This window comes from Berghia stephanieae, chromosome 5 (genome assembly GCF_034508935.2).
Source record: "Berghia stephanieae isolate SIO BIC M18660-M18661 chromosome 5, UCSD_Bste_1.3, whole genome shotgun sequence".
In the NCBI taxonomy this organism is placed as follows: Eukaryota; Metazoa; Mollusca; class Gastropoda; order Nudibranchia; family Aeolidiidae; genus Berghia; species Berghia stephanieae.
The window spans coordinates 46,747,076-46,760,120 of record NC_088364.1 but is presented as its reverse complement, the minus strand read 5'-3'; the positions used below and the strand labels follow the sequence as shown (position 1 = coordinate 46,760,120).

Below are 13,045 nucleotides of genomic sequence, written 5' to 3'. Positions count from 1 at the left end.
GTAAAAAAACCCCAACAAAACCCAAAAATATCACTAGTTTGACTTTTAATGACTTTGCGTTAACATTTTAGCATAGAAATATTAAAAGTTAAATTAGGCTTGTATTTGAAATTTACCTAGCAAGCAAATGAATGATAAATCAAATTGTCAAAAAATGTTGACACAAATTTTACATATCATTCTCTTATCATTCTAATATAGCATCTGAAGAATTTTCAGCTTCTTTGGTATGAAGTATTGAAGCATCACAACTTCTAAAATTGTCCTTACCTCTTGGCCTAAATTTTTCAGCATCGTCTTGTATTTGTCGATCTTAGCATCTTGGTCAGCCAACAAGACCAATAAATCATCTTGTTCTTTCTTTAATGTGTCCATCTCCTCAATCAAGTCTTTTCTCTTATCCCCACCTTCTTGCTGTTGTTCTTCCAATTCCTGAAAAAAAAGACTCTTAAAAGTTACCAAGTGTTCATGAGCCATTTAGCATTAATATCCTCCCAACTGTGGTGTAATGGTAGAATGTCTGACTGGTAATTAGAAGGTCTGAGGTCAGATCGCTAGACGAGGCAGGCTGATTTTTTAGTGATGGTTTTTTTCTTGTATTTTTCTTTATGCTTTGACAGGCACTGTTTAATACACATATTTCAGAACTATTTAGAGGAACGTAAGAAGAAGAATAAAAATTAAAAGAACAAAAAAAAAAAAACACCCCAAAAACCGAAAGAGAAATAGCAATCCAGTTTACTGCTTTTTGAGGGTTCCAATAGCTCAATTGGTAGAGCACTGGCTTCACAAGCAAAGGATCTGGTACTGGTACTGCAGCTGAGGTTTTTCTGACCCCATTGTCCACCCAGCAACAATTGGATAGCTAGGCCTGTAGGATTTCCATTAGACTAGCATTCTATCGAAAGGGTAGCAAGCTACTGCTACTGTCTGTTTAACGCTAAAGAGACCTGATTCAATTTCAGCTCTATGGGCCTTCTGGTAGAAGGATTTCACTTTTATCGCTTTTGAGACCTAGATAAAGTATGGCCCCATCTATCCTTATGGCTCTGAAGGACTTCAGTTTTAACGCTATAGAGACCTGGATTAGGTTCAGCTTAACAGACCTTGTGGCTCTAAAGGACTTCATTACCTTTTATCTGCCACTCTCTCATACCACTAAAAATGCTGGATGACTACTTCAGGTTAGACTTTCTGATATAAAGGACAGTATCTAAAAGGAAAAACTGATAACTGAGAAAGTCTGAAGAACTGCACAACTTATACCTACTGTTAAATGTACTATGAGACCAGTCTGCACAGGAAGTGCTTGTTTACTGTAATGCATGTGATATAAAAGACATGATAACTTGTTCTATTCATATCATTGCATCAGGCAAGGAATAGTCAAAATGGTCTCGCTTGTCTCAACTTTATGTTGAATACAAGAATGGTACTCTTAACAAAAATTACAATTTGACGACTGCAATCAGTGCAAGAGTAGAATATAAGGATTTTATAATAATAATAATAATAATAATAATAATAATAATAATAATAATAATAATAATAATAATAATAATAATAATAATAATAATAATAATAATATAATAATCTTTATTGTCCAAATAGGCAATTATTGTCAGGTTACAGCTCTTGTAATAGGCGAAAAAAATTAATTAAAATAGTGGTAATAATGATGATAATAATACTGATAGTAATGATGATAATAATAATAAAATAATATAATAATAATAATAATAATAATAATATAATAATAATAATAATAATAATAATAATAAGAAGAAGAAGAAGAAGAAGAAGAAGAAGAAGAAGAAGAAGAAGAAGAAGAAGAAGAAGAAGAAGAAGAAGAAGAAGAAGAAGAAGAAGAAGAAGAAGAAGAAGAAGAAATCAGTTTTAAGCCAGAATTGTTTAGAAGCTAAATAATATAAGATTTGGATTTAATTCATATGATGATTTCTTGGGGAGGGTGACAATAATTACTATGCGTACAAAAAGCTACACATGTATATATCTGATTATTTCAATTTGAAATTTTCTTATCAGCATCTGGTTCAAACCGACATAAAACCAGTTGGGAGCCGTGGGTCACATTTGGCCATGACTCTGAATTTATTTAATTCTAACCCAAAGCAGATTACGCCCTACTCTCTAACGCCGCTTAAGAGTGACGCCAAATCCTGAAATTTGCCAAAAACACACTCAGAATTATCGGCATTGGATGTAGACGTGGAGCAATGGCTGATAGTGTTCTGAAAGACAGATTATGAGATGTTAATGGCGTAGTTGCAAACGACATCGATGGCCAGGTTCGAGACTCCATTAGTGGACATTCCGAATCTGATGATGGGGTCTTCTTGAGAAACGAGGATCCTATATTCAATTGACTAATGACGTCATGTGACAATAACTTATATCTGAGCATGAAAGCCAACTGGGACTAGAATATACGACAAAACCACACAAAAAAAACAACAAAAAAAACAATAACAAAACATAAAAAACCCAGAGACGTGACTGTAGAGTAAAAAAATACAAAATCATTTCACAATCTCTTGTTGAAACACTTACTCTAATTTGGTTAGCCAACTTCAGATTCTCCTCATTGGACTTTTTCAATCGGTCTAAAAGTGTCACTTTTTCATCTGACACTGAAGACAGCTGTGACTCAGTATTCTGTAATCTGGATTCCAAATCAGCAATTTGGATGTCAGCTTGTGAATTTGATGTATCACTATTGCCACTGCCCTGTCAAATAAATTTTTTAAAATTAAGGCAGGTTGAATGGCTTCGTTTTAAAAAACATTTATATTTCAACTAACAGAGACTAATGGACTTCATTTATTCAATAGATTTTTGTTATCATAGCTGATTATCAGAATGGATTGGTGCAAGTGAAAATTTACCACAACAACCCATTTAAGAAAAAAAAATCTTTGCAAATTTATAAAAGCCATTAAAGATAAATATATTTTTAAAAATATATAAAATTCAGTTTATTCATCCTAAGAATTTGAAAAATTTAGGGTCTATCTCAAAAAAGAAAAGAAAAGAGACAAACCAAGCATCAAGATGCCGACAACAGCGCTCGAATCTGGGTCTAACAAGTAGAAGAGTAAAAAACTTATCCACTTGACCAATTCACCCCATAAAACATTAAGAAAGGAATGTCGGTCTTATTTATTTTTATAACAATACTATGAGAGGGAATATATATGTATAATGGTATAAAATAAAAACCACGAAATAAAAGTGCTCGACTTTAGTATAAAAGGAGTGGTAAATATATATAATTAAAATATTTGAATTACTATTGAATCCTACAGATCTGTTTCATGCCTTTTATGTGAGCAATCTTCGGGGAAATATATACTTCTGAACAATATATATATATATATATATATATATATATATATATATATATATATATATATTTACATACATATACCGGGTGCAAGAAGAAGAACCTGGAAAAGTTTAGAGGCTTGCAGCTGCCAGACAATTATATATATATATATATATATATATATATATATATATATATATATATATATATATATATATATATTATATATATATATATATATATATATATATATATACACATATACCGGGTGCAAGAAGAAAAACCTGGAAAAGTTTAGAGGCTTGCAGCCGCCAGACAATAAAATTTTCAAGTCTGAAATTTAACCACAATTACACCCCGTTATTCAAATTTTTGTATACAATTTTTCAAAAAAATAAAGTTAAAAATTTTAATTCCACGTTAGTTTAAATAAAAACACTGCAAAATGCCATATTGAAGATTTTGGACGTGTTTCAAATTTCTATGAGATCTTCCAATCCCTCATTTTGCTTTATGACTCTTATTTTTTCCCATGATCCAATAGATTTTCTAATTTCTTGAAAAGTGAGTCAGTCACAAGCATTCTGAATTGAATCTTTTAACTTTTGTTTGTGTGTTAATCATAGTACCACCCTTATAAATCATCAAAGACCAATTGCTGTAGTCCATGGGATTCAAGTCAGGGTACATTGGAGGCTATTCATCTTAGGAAATAAATCGAACAGGATTTCTGCTCGTACTGAAAATTATGTGGCATTGTCCTGATCGGTCATGTGTTTTTCAACCAGATGTGACAACTTCTTACACAAGTAACACTAGACTGCTAAATCAAGACGCAAATTTGCAAACTTACAATATTGCGATTTTTATAAGAGTTTGGTATAACCGGCATAATTTCATAACCAATAAAGCATTTTTTTATTGAACTTGCCAAGAATCAATTTAAGGCTCTGTTCTTCTTGCTTGTAAATTTTCGAATATTTTTGGTTTCTACTACGTACTGAAATAATGTCGTAATTTTTTCAGGCTTTTTTCTCCCACCCTATATATATATATATTTTTGAAAAGAAAAATGTGCAAACTAAAGACTATCTAGAATTATTCTTGATAACTGAAATTTTTAGTTTTTAACGACTTTATCTGGAGAGAATAGGCCTTAATACCGCCAGCTCATGTCAACTATCAAAAAATTGAAGCTGTCATACTTAAACCACATAAAAGGCATGTTTCAATTGAGAAGCTTTGTATGGAAGGTGCTTGTGAGGGTAGAAGGAACAGAGGAAGATCAAGGAGAAGGTGATCTCAAGATATAACAGATTAGAAACAGTTAAAAACCAGAGAGGATTTCCATTGTGTTATATGGGAAGCTACGTCCGACAAAAATCTGTCTTAAAAAAGAAAAATGACTATTCAATTTTACAAGATAACCCAAGCAATACACACCTGTCCTTTTTTAAGAGTGTCAAGGTTTGCCCTTAGGTTGTTTAACTCTGTATCTTTTCTTGTAATCTCTTCTTGGTAATGCTGTAAAGAAGCTTGTAATGCTGTAGTTGAATCTGAATCTGAATTCACGTCAGCCTTCAATACAATGGAGAAAAAAGTATTGTGTATTACTTATCACAGTGGACTTATATTTCTGTAGTTGTCATTTCGTACTTTTCTGAAATCTAATTAAACATTAACCCGAATCTGGGTTTTACTCTAGAGTTTTAAAGTTAGATTACAGTTGGACACTAATATCAAAGATGATCCTGGTGTCTCAACTGGCAGTTCAGCCAACTCACACAAACATTGGACTGGGTTTGAATCTGTTAAGAATTGATTTCTTTCTGATCCCTCTCTTCACTAAGTAGTGATCATATATAGCTGGGTTTGTTAAGAGTAATTTGAAAACAGCATCTTATCAAAGGACGGCAGGCAACTGATACTGTCTTGAATTATATGACAGAAACTGGGATAAACTTTGGCTAAATGAGCATCAAGACAGCTACTATTTACTATTGACGATATTTTATGTGAAATTTTCATGATTATCTATCTAATTACTTACTGAGCTGGTCAATTGTGTATCTTTTTCTAACAGTTTGGTTTGGAGACTTTCCAGCTGTTTACGCAATAGCTCCACTTCATCACCAGATTGAGCAGTACCAGCTGAAGAACATAAAGGCAAAATTATTCCACAATCTATTAAGTTGCTTGCTAAGTCGAATTATCTAACACTAATACATTTTTATTTATAAAACTTATCAAGCCAACTTAATCTTAAAACCCAGAACTTTTAAAGGTGGTTGAAATGTTCTGAATATATGACAGGTATCAATAAAAAGTGCAATCCACTATAACTGTAATTACTGTAAAAATGGAACAAAATACACCTATTCCCTGTGATGTTATTTGGTTTTTAATCCAAATGTATTTATTAAACAGATAATTTAAAGAGTGTTTTCTTTTTTTTTTTTTTTTTCTCAAGATGTCTCTGAATTTGGAAAACACAGATTTTGAGATGTTAGACAAACACGACTGCAAAAAGTTTCACTTTCCTGGGTATTTTAGACAATGGTGTCCCTAGTAAACTAAATAATATTTTTCCACACATTTTAAACAAAGTTTAAAGGCTTTAGGCTGGAAGTGTCAGAGTAACAGGCAGTAAACAAAAGTGCCATTGCTGGTGCCTTTAACCATGTAGAGCAGCTCCATCTTGCATGACCATTAAAATTACTTCTAGATAATTTATCAAATAATAAATAGAATGCTTTAAAACTGATCAGAAGAAATTATGGTGATTTCATTGGTACATGTTCTATAAAGTAACTCAAATGTTTTCAGGTTTTGAGCGTTCACAAATGGATTGCCCTCAAATTTGGTTTTAATATTTTGATTTCCATCAAGTCAAATTATTGAAAAAATTCCACCTGCCTCAACATGATTCTCATTTTAGAATCTAACCCTCACTCTTCTCGGGTCCAGAAAAAATTCTTTACAATTATGGCATGACTTGTAAAACATTTAAGTGGGGCTTGACGATAAAATTGTGACTCACTGCCTCAATCTCGTATTATGTCACTGAACATACATGTGTATATTTGTTTACTGAAAATCCTATCACACCTTTTTGAGCCTTGAGTAAAGCATTCTGGTCTCGTAACTGCTGGACCTGGTCTTTCAATTCTTTTATTGTAGTTTGGCTTGACTGGTTGTCTTGCTGCAATTCCTCCATCTGCTGGCGTAAACTTGATAAGGTATCTTCCTGCTCCTTCAGCAAGGCCTGGTATTGTTCTGCACCACTGGAAGTCAGTCCATTCATTGCAACTCCAGAACCTGACACTGCCTTCAGTACTTCATCTTGACAAAATAAATAAATAATAGATAAATAAAATCATAGACATATTTTCAAAATATGAAAAATGGAACATACTCTCAAGTCTTCCTCTTTATCTCTTAGAGTTCAACATTTGTTTGTAGTTGAGTTGAGTACGACAGGCTATGTGGTCTGGTAGTATGACTCTCACCTTCGGACCAGAAGAATCAGGGTTTGAGACTTAGTCTGAGAGGTGTATTGTTGAGTCATATGAAAAGGCTCTTTACTCACATTCTCTCACAGAACTCAGTTGCAAAATGAATACCTGGCCGTTAACAGCATTTGTCAGAAAAAAAATGTAATATTGCCTACCAGACACCATGTTTTGTCCTTCGTGTTAAGTGTTGCTGTTGGCTAAGGGCCCCTTGTAAAGCACTTAGAACATGTTAAGTGGATATTCCGCTGTATAAATGCTCTAATTTTTTTTGCCATTTAAAAAAAAAAGAAGAGTTTACCTACTATAAAGAAGAGTATAAGCAGTGTACCATCAAAGATATCGAGTAACTTCTATAGTATAATGGAGCACATCTGACCGATAATTAGAGATCTGAGGCCTGAAACCCTGCTGAGATGAGCTGATCATTTTGTTGGGACAATTATTTGGGAAGATTTTCGTTTTTTCTTTCTAGAATTTAACTTTTTAATTTCATGCCAGGAATTCATCTTAAGGAGTGACAAAGCAAGAGAGCAAAAGGTATGATTATGATGACCTTCAGGGAAATGCTCTTTACATCAACTGTTCCCAAACTACAAGTTGTGAAAGAGTGGCAAAAGTCATCACCAATTTAAAAGAAGTCACAAATAAATTTCGATATTTCCATGTTAAAACGTATTACCACCGAAAACCTAATATCTACATTTCTTTTGCAATCCTGATCCAAACTTGAGAATCACTTTTAATTGACATTAAATCAATGATAACAATTTGTTTAAATAGGCAATGCCCAAAATATCACTTACTTTCTAAGTTTTTAAAAAGTCTAGTGAATTCATAATCAAAAACAATTTCATTAGGATGCTTGTAGTTCAAATGGGCTTTCTTTGCTGCTCTTGTATAGCTTTCTGTCTGAGCCACTTGGGTAAGTTTGTCAGTAAATGATTCCATTCCAATGCGATTTTGAATAACTTGTTTTAATGCTGATCTGCAATACGGGAAGTGCATAAAAACTCTCACAATGAATTCCAAAATAAATAAACAAATAAATGAATAAATAAACTTTATTCATCCATAAGGAAATTGGGTTTAAAAATGTGAATTTCAAAAATGAATAAATAAATGATATAAAGTATATTTACAAAATATTGTGAAGCAATATAAAAAAAATAAGTAAAAGTGCACCTATAATATAAATACAGACCTGCCACTTCACGAAAAAGGAAATCAGTATGACATTGTAAAAAAATCAGTATCTGGGGAAAAAAATCAGTATGAGACGTAAAATTATCCAATGGTTGGGCTACTCACCTAATTCTGCAACAGTTGTGATGACATGATGCGCTAGACATAGATCGTCTACATATGTTGGTCCTTGAGATGTGAATTAATCCTTTTCCGTTATCTGAATATCAAATAAAATGTAACTGTTTGTTCCCTCTCTCTCTCTACCACCAAATAATATTGCGAGTAGTTTGTTCCTTCACATGTCTCTTTCTCCCACCACCATAAAATAATATTGCGACAATAGTTCAATAGAAATACTAAAACAAATTCACTGATAAAGTTATAAAAAGATGTGTCTATTTACAATCAACTACATGAACACTCCACCATACCTCCCTGCTATAAACTTTGATTGTTTTAAAAGCTATTTCTTTTTGATCAGCTGATCAGAAGGACAGAATGAATAGCAACACTCTGCTCTCGACAACATTTTTGTTTTAACTTGCAGAATATCTGTCAGAAGATCCCGAGACATGCTGGCTCTCTGTTCTGTCTTATTTTTCCTGACAAGAGAAAAAATCCTTTCTGAATCTGCATTACTGTGAGGCAGAACACACAAACCTTTCATGAAGTGAGCTAGGGCTTCATATCTATGGTCACCATCTACCTCCATTTTTCCTATCCGAGACCACAGCACATCCACCCTCATCTTTGAGTCCAGTCCCACCAAACCATCCACCTGGAATTTCCCAAACTCCTTCTCTAACCTCTCCATATCACCACCCAACACCAAACACGGAAATCTTGTTGCCCAGTACCTGATGGACTCCATTTTCTTTTTCAGCCTCATACAGGGGTCCAAAACTTCAGCATGGTTCAGGGCTTCATGCTGCATTGGAAGACTTGAAAAAACATACTGAAGAGCAGTGGAGTAAAAGTTCCTCGTGTCCTCAAAAAATTTTGTCACTTCCTTGTCTGACATGAGTTTCAGATCAAGATAATTTCTTGTACCATCACCAATCATCATGTCCTCTCTATCCTTTTGCCTGCTCCTCCTGCTGTGCTCAATGGAATAGATGTCCTCCGCTTCGGCTATAGCCTCAGGCTTTATGAAGGCAATGAGGATATCCGTGGCAACATCGTGAAGGCGTTTCTGTAAGATGTGAACTGTCGGCTCCTCACGTTGAAGCAGCAAGTTAGCATTTACAAACATAGGGAGGGAATATTTGAGAAAATTTAGATAGGCTTTTGAAGTGCTGTTTGAAAAAAAAACAAGAATTCTTTTCAGCCGGTCTGTTGACTTGCTCCCCAAAACGTCCTTCTCATTTAAAAAAAATGCAAACAGAGCATCCCACTGCTCCAGAAGTCGCTCCACGCATTGAAGAAGAGAAAGCCATCTGGTTGGGCCATGTTTAAGGATTTTACGGAGAGCCGTGCCAGTTATTCTCTGAAATTCCTGCAGAGATTTCATCCTCTTCGTGCTGTTCTCCAGATAATGAAAAACATCAATCAAAGTCTCCTCCACATTTGAATTTAACTTACTGGCACCTTTCTTAGCAGCAATGTGCAGGAGATGACAGGGACAGCCTTGGATATGAACATTTTTATTTTGTTTTAAAACAAATGCCATAACCCCCTTCTCTTTGCCTAACATGACATTGGCATTGTCACTGCCGAAACTTATACAATTATCCCAAGACAATCCAGCTGCCTTCAATTCAGTATCCAAGGCCATGAAAATATTTTCCCCAGTAGAACCACCATTTGGGGTAGCCACAGACAATACATCCGTGACAACTTTTTCTGCAGACTCGTCGAAATATCGCACGACTAAGGGGTAAAGTTGTTCACTCCCCTTATCATTACTGCCGTCGGTGGAGAGAGAGAAAGGTTGACGGTTTAATTTAGTAACTAAAGTCTTCTTATAATCACTTGATATTTCTGACACTAATTGTCTAGCTTTAGTGCGTCCACATCTGAACTTTTTAGCGATGTCGCTATCAGGGAACATGTTCCTAAACAACTCTCCAGCATGGTCCGCTGTGGCGAGAGGCAAGTTGTGCCCCACTAAGAAATTCGCGAACATTAACTCTGCCTTCCTTACTTTGTCCTCCTCGTTTGATTTTTTGTTACCAAACATCGACGTAATAGATCGAGTTGAAGCACTGGATTTGGCACACGTCACATGTTTAGGAGTCTTAATGTGTCTCTCCAGGTCTGATCTAGCGCCACAAGCAATCTTAATATCAGCATCACAGAAACACGGCGAATAAAACTAACTTAATTTTTGACTCTTTAGTTTTTGCTTTGATCTTGCTGTATCCCCCGTGCCACCCACTGTGCATCTTCCCCTGTCGCCCATTCCACTCCCCTGATCACAGGCAAATCACTGATAACAGGGAACTTCACCTGTCACAAGTGATTAATTACCTGCACCTTCGTCAGTTGAAACAAGGGGAGGTAAGCGAGGTCCGAAAACAAGGGTGATATTGTCAAAAAATTCATAAGAAATGCACTCCTTACATCATTTAATACTGGAAACCTATGTGTCACACACAATTTCTTCTTATTATTTTAAATATTTTAAATTTATGTCGTAATTATATATTTTTTTGTGAAGTGCCAATTGGATTATAAAGCAGATAAGAATATTTCAAATTAGTGAGTGAAATTGTTCTGTCCACCGTATATCATTGATTAAAATATTTTTAAAACATGTTTTGTCACCATGAGGGTCATATTTTCTTACACCCTAAAATAATTTAATAAATTTGCAATTAGTATGTCCAAGAAGTACGCTTAATTCACATGAAATAAAAAAGTTATGATTATTTAAAATCTGGGCAATCCGTTGTGTGAAATAACATTATTATTTTTGGTTGAGTGATTTTATTTTTTTATATTAATTTTATTTGTGGTACTGAAATAATTTTTTTTGCACTTCAGACAAGGATGGAACATTCTCTTGAAACTCATATAACAAAACTAAATAATCTATGTAGACTTTGTGGCAAAAGATGTTTGAAAAGAGGAGGTGGGAGAAGCAATTTAAAAAGATAAAGAAAAAATTGCATGACATGAAAGAATGTAAAGAAAGTATCATCGGACCAGTTAGAAAAGCAATACAACATGTTTTAGATCAGAATAAAATTGTCATTTCACGGTGGCCACTTCATTGCCAATCACTGCCACAAATACATAAAGAAAGTAATTTACAGACACCTTACAAAGACAGCTATACATGCAGTTAGTACAAACACCCAAAGAGACACCCTAATCACGAAAATAATTCAACTTGAGATCAAATATAATACTTTAAATGACAGCTACAGAGTTGTACATAAATTAGTATCCCATTCAAATCCCATGTCATCAGAAGAAATTAAAAGAGCAGAGGAAGCCGTCGCAAGGTATTTGCAGAATTACAGAGAAGCATTCCCTCACTCAATTACCCCCAAATTACATATATTGGAAATGCACTGCATTTACTGGTTGAAGCGATATAAGATAGGTTTAGGATTCCATGGCGAGCAAGGTGGTCAACTGCTCCATTCTAGCATAGGGAAGATTGAAAAAAGAGCAGGAGGACTTCGAAGTGAAAAAGCAAAATTGTCTTTCACAATGGAAACATCATTGCTTCAAGTTGAACCAGACGTCAGTACTTCATAAAGGCCCCTAATAATAATCCTAAATATTAGAATGATATCTCTCCTTTCTGGTTGGTGTTGAAAATAGATGAGAAACTATTGTTAAACTTGTTTATTTGTTTTCATAATGGTGTTGCATGCATTGTGATTAGACATGAAACTTTGTTAGTTGTGATGTGTGAAAATAGAAGAGAGAGAGAGTGATAGAAATATTTCTTAGTAAATTTATTACTGACAATGTGATCGGGAACGTGACAGACCATAGAATTTATATCATTAATTAATGAAATTTGTCATCAAGTGAATCTTATTCATAAGGAATGATTGGATATCAATTTTATAAGACACACACTAACACGTACCTTCCAGTCATCACTGTGACTGGCAAATTTGTGGACAGGATACTGGTGGATTTGATAAGGAGTTACCACAATATAAAGACCTCTCACAGGACTGCCAGGTCTGAACAGGCCATAAAACTTACATACACTTTTTCCTCATTCTCTTCTGCTTCTGATTATCCCAAAATTATTTGCCTGTACGGTGACTTATGCTATTTATTCACATGTTTCTTACCAATTATAGTTATGATCTTGCATTGAATTATAGTACAACTCATGGAGAGTGGCGTTGTAAAACCATTCGGTTCATAGCCATACAAATGGTATGACAATATTCTTTACATTATGAAGAACAAGAATATATGAATAAGAAAAAGTTACGTCAACGGATTATTGAGCAACGATTATTTGAAAATATCAATAAAATGCAGAATCGGAGAGAAAAAATACAGGTAGCGAAAATGCCGATGCCGGTAGCATGATGAGTCATCGACCTGTCACAACTTGATTAATTACCCTCCCACCGATGGAGCGCTGGCTCAAACTAAAAGTTCGAGTTTTAGTCGCCGTGGAAAGTGCAAAAAACGTACTCCTCACCTTTTTTAGACGCTGTTATAAAACTCCATGTTTTGGAATATTCTTCACGAAATTTCTGGACGACTCTACGCACTTTGGACGGAGGAGCTGCCATCTTTTCTTTCTACTACGATCTATCTAGTCCTAGTCTAGTTAAGTCGAACTAATTTTGAAATGCACAATACTAGACTAATACAAGCACACGATAAAATAAGTGTCTCAGAATCCAGATAATAAGAATAAATTAAAATAAAGCACTAAAATAAAACAGCTCCAGAATTCAAACAAGTAAGGTGATGGAATGACGATTGACACGCTAGATTAATTACAATAGATATGAGGCAATATGTAGGCAAAATTAATTACAAAATCCAATTCAAGAGAAAAATATATAAC

At 34.3% G+C, this 13,045-nt stretch overlaps 1 protein-coding gene across 1 annotated transcript in view; it reads right to left on the bottom strand.

Moving 5' to 3' along the window:
- Positions 1-13,045, bottom strand: part of LOC144973029 (general vesicular transport factor p115-like) — a 32,112-nt gene that overhangs the window by 3,381 nt on the left and 15,686 nt on the right. Inside the window, exons 15-20 of the mRNA XM_078914975.1 lie at positions 7,665-7,846; positions 6,455-6,688; positions 5,397-5,497; positions 4,790-4,924; positions 2,572-2,748; positions 271-432 (exon numbers count right to left, since the gene is read on the bottom strand). Of these exons, the coding sequence (XP_078771101.1) occupies positions 271-432; positions 2,572-2,748; positions 4,790-4,924; positions 5,397-5,497; positions 6,455-6,688; positions 7,665-7,846 (991 nt within the window). The remainder of the gene's footprint in view (positions 1-270; positions 433-2,571; positions 2,749-4,789; positions 4,925-5,396; positions 5,498-6,454; positions 6,689-7,664; positions 7,847-13,045) is intronic.